The 11,248-nt window shown below is 35.2% G+C and overlaps 1 protein-coding gene across 1 annotated transcript; it reads right to left on the reverse strand.

Annotated features, from left to right (window-relative positions):
• Window positions 1-282: 282 nt before the first annotated feature.
• LOC113739767 (histone acetyltransferase of the MYST family 1-like) lies at window positions 283-10,017 on the reverse strand. The gene is made up of 9 exons (XM_072045827.1): window positions 9,672-10,017; window positions 7,200-7,288; window positions 6,141-6,200; window positions 4,923-5,132; window positions 3,585-3,653; window positions 3,166-3,327; window positions 2,130-2,223; window positions 1,367-1,509; window positions 283-722 (listed from the first exon to the last, which is right to left on the reverse strand). The coding sequence occupies exons 1-9, from the start codon at window positions 9,952-9,954 to the stop codon at window positions 519-521; spliced, it is 1,314 nt and encodes a 437-aa protein (XP_071901928.1). The 5' UTR covers window positions 9,955-10,017; the 3' UTR covers window positions 283-518.
• Between the last annotated feature and the right edge of the window lie 1,231 nt (window positions 10,018-11,248).

Consider the following 11,248-nt stretch of genomic DNA (forward strand, 5'->3'; position numbering starts at 1 on the left):
AGAAACAGCACGAAGGTAGAGGCCAAAAAATGACCCGATTTATTTCTTAGCCCCCTTCGCTGCTCGTTACTTTCACTCAATCCGGATATGCAAGGTAACTAACCGTACCGCAAAACTGATCAAATAAAATACAGGATAACCAACCATACCCTGTGCATTGAACTTTCTGTTTCCCAGCCATTAACGTTTGCCTCCCTTTTCTTTTTCCCATGAACATAAGCAAGGCAATTTAGACTCTTTGATCGAACAGATTTCATAATAGCAACCTGTTGGCACAGTAGATAATAAAGAAAGGCTCTGGTTTCTTGGCAACATTAAGTAGATGCTACATTTTACATGTGCCTATGTTACAACTTACAACCAGTTAATAACAATGTGTCAACATACCTATCCACCCCAATAACATCCTTCGACTGAAGTATTTAGCAGAGAGAGTCACCTGGTTTTCCAACTTTAAACTATTCTACACATGTACATAAGGGTTAATAAGCCACAGAAAACTTTGATAACCAAACTACTTAGCTCTGCTCTTTATACGGAGTCCATATCAATTTACTAACATCAACGTCTAGACCGCCCCGACCAGCTGCTTTCAGATGACGATCCAAGACCTTGGGATCTGCACAGATGACATGCTGCCCTTTTCTGTATTGGATCAACTCTAATGTTTGAAGTGTAGTCAAGATATCCTCAGCCTTGATGGCTGTCATGTCACTAAGCTCCTGCATGGTTGTAAGAAATAGGAAGCAAAGACGTCATGTTAGTAAAGAAACATTTCAATTGCAGCACAGGAGCAAAATTTCCAAAGCATATACACCATGATCCGATGCAAGCTCATGACACTTTTCTGACTTAAAAACATCAAAAACATCTAATCTCATTAAATTTAACCATCCTCTGCCAAGCAACTTCGAACTTTTTCTTTAAAGACGAAGACAGAAAAGTTTTTTAAGATATTTCTTCAGCTAAACAATGAAGACCAAGTTATCCATCACTTCACAAGGTCTTGGCATATTGTAGAACTCCTACAGCCATGAAAGAACCTAGATCTCAAAGAAGACGTTAACAACACAATTGACATAAAGCACGAGGATTTTATTTTAAGTCCCAAATTAACCATTATGCATTTCTGGTGATGCCTTTATTTATTTATTTCCTCTAAAGCGCATGCCAGTTAGAAATGTCACAAATTATCATTAGATGACTCTGGAATTCAATAATATCCCAAGTCATCACTAAAGGCAACTCTCCCTCTCCCTCTCTTTTCATTATAAATTCCTGTAAAGAATGCTAATTTGGCATTAGCTTCTCGCTTCCAGCCATAAATAGACAAAAGTCTAACAAATCCAGTATTCAGAAGTCAGACCTTGATAGAGATGTTGCCCTTGTGCTTCTTCAATATGTCTAACAGAACACGAGTCCAGTATCCCCGATAGCTCAAAAGTCCAAGGTCAGAAAGAGGTCTTTCTGGTGTACCAACCTTGCCTTCTTTTTTTGAAAGTTCATATGCTGCGCCACAAGTGGAGAGAGATTAGCATAGCTTGCTTATGAAAGTTAATCATGAGAACCACAAGCCAAGACATCGAGGATGGGGATTGGGGAGCAATAAAGAAGAGAAGAGAGCACCTCAAACTAACATGCCTTACAAATGCATAGCAATGAACAGTATTGTACTCCTAAAGCTTCATTTATCTTTTTGTAAAATCCACAATTGACAGTCCTTGATGAGGAATTTGAAATTTACTATTGCATCAAGAAGAAAACCAACACCGTCAAACTAGGAGATAAATTGCAGAAAACATTATACGACTGTGCGTATCGTAATAGGCAATTATCCACACTTCTAAATAGATTATTTTGTTCTAGCTACAGTATTGATCTTACAGCAACTGAGAGGATCAAGAAACAGTAAATGTGATTTCCATATCAGGGGCAAATGCTGGTCTCAGAAAATTGGAACGAGACAAGATAATATCAATGCTGAGAAATAAATACAAACAAACAAGAAAGAGGAAAATTGCCGGCATACACTGCTTGAGCTTCAAAAAATAATTACTTAAATTCTTGTCCTCTTGAAATGTACTTTGCCTTAAATAAAATACATGAAAGCAATGTATGAAGAGACTTACAAAAAGCAATTAAAAATTTCCCATAGCCTTTCCTCTGATAAGGAGGAAGAGTCAGAATGCAGGCCAAATTGTAGGACTCCTCAGAATGCTTTTCCTGAATCATCAGGCAAACGATAGTGAGGAACATTTTATTTTATTTTTTACATGCTTCAATAAGTATTAACTTTCATGAAACATGTAAATCTATTTTCTCGATGATTCAAGCTCAGATTGATGGTACAGTTGATGCAAATGAAAATTGTAGGAGGAACATAAGAGAGAGGAGTAAACATCAACAAAAGAGAAAAAAAAGATGGTAAAATAAGAAGACAACATGTATATATAGTCAATCGTATAGACTTATCAGAAAGCTCATTTGTCTCCTTCCCATCTACAAAACAACTTTATGGCACGATATACATGTGCAGTTGCCAGTCAAACACCTCAAGAAGATGATCACAATCATTGGAAGACACCCAAGAATACACTACCCATTCATGTTGCCCCTTTTATTCAGAGTTTATGTTTCTACCCATTTATGTTTCTACAACAAATCTTACATTCAGAGCAGATAGCATCTTTCAGCTTTCAATAAATACTAGTAAATGATATTTAAAATGTTTTTGACACGTACAAACAAGAAGCACAAGATCATATGCCAAAAAGTTATGAAAGTCAAAGATGATTACTTAATCCAAAGATACTACTTCATTCTCAATACAAGTTCACTGATTTGGTAGCACTCGCCATGCAGATAAAATGAGATACAACTCAATTCACAAGGAATTAGCATCCATTGGTGGTCTCTAGTCAGTATTAAAATGAGATTGCAAACATAAATTTTGCTACTAACAGCACCATATTCGCAACTAAAGGCAGTGACATTTCCAACCATCAGAATCACACTAACTAGAGTAGTGCAACAACGAAAAAAGGGTAAAAGTGAATCATGTGAATACCACCAAAAGAGCAAAAGGAAAGAAAAAAGGGCTTTTTTTTTGGGGGAGGGGGGGTGTGTGTGTGACAGAAAACGCAGCACCTGAAGATAAAGAATTACCTTTGAAAAATAGCCAACCATGTGGCAACCACGATCATCACATTCACACAACACATAGAACAGAAACAAGTCCACATCATAGTAAAGGGTCTTGTGATCAAGAAATAGTTTTGCAAGGTAGCACAGGTTCTGTCCATAAACTTTGTTCTTCTTCCCATCAACCTGTTTCAAATGTTCCCAACTTAAAACTTAATTGCAAAAAATTAATATACGTGAAAGCCTATAAATCAACATCTTTCGAGAAGCGATACCAAAAAATCACTAAAAGTATATTGAAGATCATGAAAAAGGAAACAAAAGAGTACATCCTTATCTCTCAATATAGTTTCCTGAATCCCTTTCTCAAATACATTAGGTGACTAAATGAGCTCTAAAATCATGTTTCAACACAACAGGAGAATAAAGAAATAAACATATACCTCAAACATTGACAAGGTACCACATCGATATATCTCATCACCAGGAGGATGCTTAAGATCGCATTTCCTCTACACAAAAAAATCAAAAATCAGAAAATGGTCCTCCACACATAATTATGATCATAAAAGGTTCCCCTGCTGTAACTAATGAGGAAATGATATATAAATTGGTCTTGATAAGATGACATTATACGTAACTGTGTCTAATACACAAGACGACAGAAATGCATATATAGTACCCACAGCTACTAAAGCGAGACAATCATAAAGATTCAACCCTTCAGTATAAAGTGATAATTGTGGATGCAAAACACCCTTGCTTCCAAATACAAGATCCATTAGAAATGCCAGACAATTTGTTGGTTTTGTTCCTAAGGATGAAACCTTGGCTCCTTTAGTTAACATGCTAAGAATGAGACAACAATGATCTCATTTTGTCCTACAACAGATTATGGAAACATGCTTCACTTCAAAGGTCAAAGAATGCATCCATTGCACTTAAAGACTACTTATTTTTGTGCCAAGACACAGAAGTCTGCTTTTCAAGAAACTAAGCATATATTCATGAATAAATTGTCTTAAATTATTTTTAAGTACCACAGTGAATAATGCCATACAATCACAGTCTAACACTTAAACCACCAACATCTACAGTATTTTGTAGCTTGTGCTCTGGGTATCTTTAAATAATAAAACTCTTTAAAAATGTAGAAAATTTGTAAGTTAAAGTATCAATGCATCCAATAGGTGTTTCTACGAAACCAACATCGATGCATCCAATAGGTGTTTCTATGAAACCAACATCTCCTTAATAAGCCTGATATAAGGATTCTAACATACTAAGGATAATAACAGAAGAAAGCCCACAGAGAGCAATATGTTCTAGAAGCTTGAACTAATTATAACATCTCAGAAACTAATGCATATCTTAAATACATCATTATGCTGCACAAACACATACATATATATGTGTGTGTGCATGTGTGTGTACATATTGCTGATAGGGGGAAAATTCTGTAGTTCACAATTCATGTAACATTCTTCGTTTGATGCCCCTTTTGATGTGTCATGTATCAACAATTCCAAAAGAAAAAAGGAAAGGACTTCCAAATATGACAGAATAGGCAACAACAGAAGACTAGCATGTAAGAGGTGGTTAGCTTGCCATTGGGAATGCATCTATAAGCATTAAAGTGGCACAAATAATCAGTGTACAAGTAGACATTTATTATTCAAAAAAATGCTAGAGACTTCTGGTCCAGAGGCAGAGCATCTGTTAATAGGGACATGCTATAAAAGGAAAATTTTGCAAACTAGAAGTATTCAAAGTAAGCTCACCATATGCCTCTGAAGCTGTTCTTTGCGCTTCATGAAATTGAGGCAAAATTCACAAAAGTAGAGCTTCACACAGTCATTGTATTCTGTTGGAAAGGGGGAGAAGTACCATGTCTCAATCTCATATCTTCCGAGCTCTATTGTGGCAATATTCTTCACCTTTGTGAATTCTTCGTGTTCACGCAAGCTGGCAGCATCAAGCTCTTCATGCCCCTACACAGAGCAGCATTGTTTAGTTGACCACCTAGAAATAAATCCTAAAACATCCTTACAGAGAAATGAAAATGATAAGAAAAGGACAAGTAAGTCCAACAAAATGGTAATTTAGTATAACGCTAAAACATAATATTTCACTTGATGAGACTCAAGCAAGATAGTCCAGAAAATAGCCTAAACATGCATGTAGATTAGCATGTCAACTCTGCAGGTACACTGTATCATGTATGTGCCCGTAGATGTGTGTAACAGCATGTGAGAGGTGAGAGACAGCATGTATCATGATTTTAGCAACGTAGTTAATCTCAAAACAGTGTACAGATTCACTTTCTAGAGTAGATGGCAAGCATCCATATGATTTCAAGAAAAGAAGAATAAAATTCACTGCAATAGCTATTAGGAGCCAATCAAACATAACACAGCTGTCATGCATACTGAAAAGTATCCAGAAAATGGATTATTATTATACATCTCATGTTACACCAATCATTTGATACAAGATCTGCTTTAGACAAAATTTCTAACCCTCACAAGTTCATGTTATAGCATACTGATCCTGAAGACATAGTGATAGCAGCTCCTGGCATAAATGGAGTATAGGGCAACAAAAACAGCTCTTAGCACAGAAAATAAGTCAAAAGAATTTCACCTGAACTTGCTTATTTTCCCCCATAAAATTATTATATCAAGAAGTTAAAGTGGGCATCATAGCTTTCATTGAAATTTTGACTCAATTCATTTCTTTCAAGGTATAGTGCATTTTATGTGGCACAAAGGGACAGCTAACCCCAGGAGTGGTAGACTTTTACAGCAGTTTTACCTAACTAATAGGTAAATGAAACTCATAACAATAATCAAGTTCGAAAACTGCATAAAAGAGTCTTCCTGATCATCTGCATAACCACCAAGCATAGCAACAAAAGCAACAACAAAAACTAAAGATTTTGCAACAATGTCAATTAATAGTGCATGTTGTAGAAGAAATATCAAATGACCAATGACTACCTCCACATGTGTCTCATCAATCTTGCGTTTTTGATGACGAGTCATTTTCAAGCTTGTTACCTGCAGCAGGACAACAAAGAAATTTAAAATCTGTCGACATACAAACAATTCGTCCATTATCAAGAATAAATATGGACTGCTAAAAAGTAAACAAATAGGAGAATCATGAACTGTAACCATCACATATTTTGAGCAATGAGTAGCATGCCTAACCACTTACCATAGAATGACACTAGAATAACATTGACCCAATTAGATGGTCCTCCATTATGGACCAAACCAACAACAGCTAATTATTCACTGATGAAAAGACAAAAAGTTCTGCTCACTCAAGTCAGACAGTAACCAAGGTTGGACATGGAAACAATACTGCACATTTTCTACTTAAAGTCAACTATAGCAGTGACCCCACAGTTGAGTAGAGGACTTGACTTTCCAAAATCTTAGTAAATCAAACAGAGAGGATGTAGATGGCAATTTGGAAATACAAATTTATATAAGCATCAAATCCCAGCAACAGTAGCAGCCCAATAATGTGAATGGGAGAAAACAGGGAGGAAACTGGGGGCAAACTTCGTGTGCTTTATGCAACAAAGACAAAGAACCCTCTCCCTAACCCCTTACCTACCTACCAAAAAGGATGAAAGGAAAACAGAAGAAGCATTTAAAGAGAAAATTCATTTCTTCAAACTCAAATATCCATTTTTTCATTTTCATTTTCTTTTTCTTTTTTAAGAAAATCGGGGTTGTTTGCATAAGCACTGATAACTAACAGCATTCTGTTTTGGTTCTTCAACACAAAAGAAAAAACATTCTACTTGATAACATGAATTCAGAACAACATAAAAAATCAAGAGATGGCATAAAATAGTTTTAAACAAGATGGTTCTTCCCTTGTTCCTGTGAGGTCACTGCATTCCAAAAACTCTAGAAGCTTTTAGACAAGATAATGCAGAAAGATAAAGATATTAAGACAAGATATTTGTTATAATTGCCAGCGGAAAGCCCAAACTATCATATCAATTAAGGAAACTAAGAAGAAGTAAAGAAAGTACAGACCTTGTCCTCCACTTTTTCATCCACAACAGTCTCAACTGAATCAAGATCAAGCTGCTCCAGTTTCACCCATTCATCAAGCCTCCTATTAACTGTCCAAGAAGAAAAGAGAGCAGAAACTAAGAATCCCATCTTTTAGTTGTGAATGATATTAGACAAAAGGATGAGAATCAAAGCCATACTGGAATAAGCCAGAAACCATACAAATTACAAGAAAAAAACACGGTATAAGTTGAAGCACAGAGTTCCCAAAGAAAGATCTGAATCTGATTCCACAGATAAAATACAAGTAAAGGTCAACTTTAACATCAATTGCGGAGGTCCAGGCACTCTTCTAAGCCAAGAGAAAAAAAAAATATGACCAGAGTCTATCCTATGTAGGATGAAGGACAAGGCATCAGAAAAGGCAGTAACTGACAACCTTCCACAAACTACTACTTGTGTTGGGAAGGACAGATGACAACTTGGGCAAGACCATTATCACATACAATCAACTTATTGGGGATGTTGCTCAATCTTTTCTTTTTCTTTAGGAGGCCAGAAAAATCCAAAGGCCATTTTTCTTAGTAATCCTCAACTAGATGTTGCTCAAGCCACGCACAGAATTTTTCCAACAAAGGTGTTAAGCACATTGAGCCTCTTTCCCTACACAAAACAAGACTACTTTGGAAGGTACTCTGAAAACTAAAGACAGTGCTTTATCGTAAAGTTTCTTAAAACAGAAGTTTCAACTAGTCTTAGCCAAAGGGAAAGGTGGATTTATAACAGCTTTGGGCTGATCAGGTGTAGCTGCAATATGCAACCACCAGCAATAATAGTAGGAACTGAAGCTATATCACAGTTGTAGCACCGAAGATTCAAGAATACCTTCCAAATAGGAGTCAGGATGAAGAGGAAGGATAATAAGAAGAAAAATCAATCTAAAGATGCTCTGAGTCAGCAGACTAATAACCTAAAAATTATACTTCCGCTTAATCAAGTAATCACAAAGTAAATAATTTGAGACTTAAAAGGTACCCAAATCCATAGTTTTTCCTGTCATCAAGCTTCTTTAATCAAAATGGTGATGGCATCAAAGCTCAAAACTTTGACAAAGAAGAGGTCAAGGAAAAAAGGGGATCCAAATTTTTATCCTCCTATGTCTCTGTACAAGTAAAAAATTCGTCTAAACTATTATTAGATGTCATTCAACTAAAAGCATAATACTTTAAGCAAAGACCAATGAATTACAGCAAAATACAGCTTCAGATAGATAGATGACAACAAAGGAAATCATTTTTCACTAGCAATCAGAGGAAAAGTTGTGTTCTTGTAGTTATAATACTAGTATAATGCAAATCAATAGAGTTCAACTCTTATTTAACTCCTGTAGCGGGAGATGTTCACTCTTCTAGTACTGGAGAACATTCCCAAAACTAAACCACTGAAGGGGGAGATTTTTTTTTGAAGCATCAAACCAAAAGATGAAGAGGATACCAGGCTAAAAACCAAAAAACTTGCAGAAATTTTTTAACAAATTGATACAACAGTATGGGTTTTCAGTAGAGAACAAAACTAAAGTAAAAATCGAGAACTGAGAAAGGAATAACTACTTTCAAAAGACAAGCTGAACTAATCTCAATATGCAACATCATTCACTTTTTACAATCTCTTACAGACTACCAAGGATAATTTCAAGGTACACAGTGTGATAGAAAGTCTATACACTACCCCTTTATTTCAAGGCTGAATAATCAACTGATGCTCTTTACTCCACTTTCTACTAATACATGGAAGAGGTCCAAGCCATGTCTTCCACAGCATCAGGAGTTTCACTGTGGTCAGGGTCCTATTCACTAAGCAATTGTTTCACAGTAATTTAAAACTGGCATTAATTGCAAGAGCTTAACTACACAAAAATTGAAGTCATGTAGGTTTTCATTCCCTAATGCAAACAATATCAAGTAGCACTGTGTGAAACTTCATTCTCTGTTCCCGGTGAAGCTGAATGATAGGATAAATTAGGCGCTGAGAGTGCAGCGGAGTTTTGACCAAAAAGTGTAAACATGGCCTTCTGATATTATGCCCTCCCTAGCAAGTACTTACTCAAGTCAAAGGAATTAAAATTTTGCTTACAGTCGAAAGCTTTACCAACAAAATCTGAACTTTTACATTAAAACATAAAAGAAAGTCTTAAGAGCTCACACATCGAAAACTCAATCTCATCTCAGACACAAATACACATCAACAAAAATTACTTGCTGAGAAAATTCATGTTTTTTAAATTCCTCAACGTTGTTTATCAGTTCATCATTTCCCTCCACATAACTCAACCACAACTGCATCTTTTGATAAACTTCATGAAGCAACGAAACAAAAAGAATAAATAAAATGCCATAAATAATCCGAGCTATAAACACGCTAAACCTAACCCTAATTCACGAAATTCTTCCGCATATATGCTAATGAAAATCTCGCATATTCAATTTCACATACACTCGGTATAGTGGACGTAGTACTCATAGTCGTTCGCCCCACTGCCGGGAAGTTTCCGGCGTTCGATGACTTTCACGGGATGATATTTGTTGTCCCTCCAACGGCACAAGACTCGAGTACCTACTTCCAAGGGAAGCATGCTGGCCTTCCTCTTCTTCGCGACGTCGTTCTCTCCAGCCGGAGCTCCGGTGGATTCAGACAGTTGTGCCGCTCCGCCGGTGACGGCGGCGGTGAACGTAAGTGAGCCGTTTTCTGCATTTGTCGGTGGTTCTATTGAACCCATTTTGTACTATTCTTTTTTTCCCTTCCCACCGGGAAATGCACGCTCTCTAGTAAAGGACAAACTCTGTTGCAGGCTCATTACCCCATTTATAAAAATGAAGGGTAAATTGGTAAATAAGTAAAACCAATCTATTTATGAAATTTGTTTACCTCAAAAAAAAAATCTATTTATGAAATTAGAATTGACTACACTAACCTGTAGGCTGGATTAATTCCGTTTTACACCCTTCAATTATATCTGAATATTCACTTTGATCCTTAAACTTCAAAATAGGTTACTTTATTTGTCAAATTACAAATTTTATTCCAATTTATTAAAATTTTTGATGAAAGTGAAACAAATTTTATATTTAAGTGGAATGAATTCCATACTTTACGAATTAAAGTGAAATTGATTCTATACTTAGAGGATAAAAGTATAATATATTTGATAAATTAGAACTAAAGTGTCATATATTAAAATTTAAAAACTAAAGTAATAATTAGAGTATGGTTAAAAGATGAAAAATGAAATTAACCATTTTAAGGTATACGAGTATTGTAATTTTACATTAACAGAAAATCTCTTTATTTTTCCTAAATGAATGATGCATATATATCTTCTTTTTCTTTCTTTTTTTTTTGGTTTATTTTTTTGTCAATCGACACTTGTCTAAGTTCCAATTCTTAGATTTGCATTGTTTTGCTGAAAATTATACAAGACTCTAGAAAATGATGAATAACTATTTATTTGCAATCCAATTAAAGTCATTCAATAGAAACCAATTAGAAAACTAATATTTAGCAAGGGGCATGTTACCTTTTTAACAAAATTTTATATCATTACAAATGTGACATCTAATAACTTGAATTCGAGATTTGACACTTAAACTCCCTTCCTCTGTATTTATCAAACCCAACCTCCGTACTCCTTTTTTGTTGGCTTTCTTATTAACTTTATTCGACAGTGATCAAACAAAGGTGTGATCACATTATAAAGTTATGAATTATCTATGTAACTCTAAAATTTTGCCCCAATCTCCAAATGTCCACCACTCTTTGTGATTTCTCTGCTGACCACAAAGAAATCCAATTGAATGCTTATAATATCTGTTCTATTGAAAATTATTATAAATAAGAAAGTGAAAAAGAAAAGAATTAATTATTATAAAACAAAGCAAAAAAGAATTAAAAATAAAAAAAAACACAAATATAAAAGAATTTCATATGGCGAAAAGAAAGATAGTCTACTTGACAGAGCGTAAATACATCTAACTTAATAACCTACCATATAAAGAATTGAAGATTGTTTTATC

Source organism: Coffea arabica, chromosome 4c (assembly GCF_036785885.1).
Source record: "Coffea arabica cultivar ET-39 chromosome 4c, Coffea Arabica ET-39 HiFi, whole genome shotgun sequence".
Classification (NCBI taxonomy): domain Eukaryota; kingdom Viridiplantae; phylum Streptophyta; class Magnoliopsida; order Gentianales; family Rubiaceae; genus Coffea; species Coffea arabica.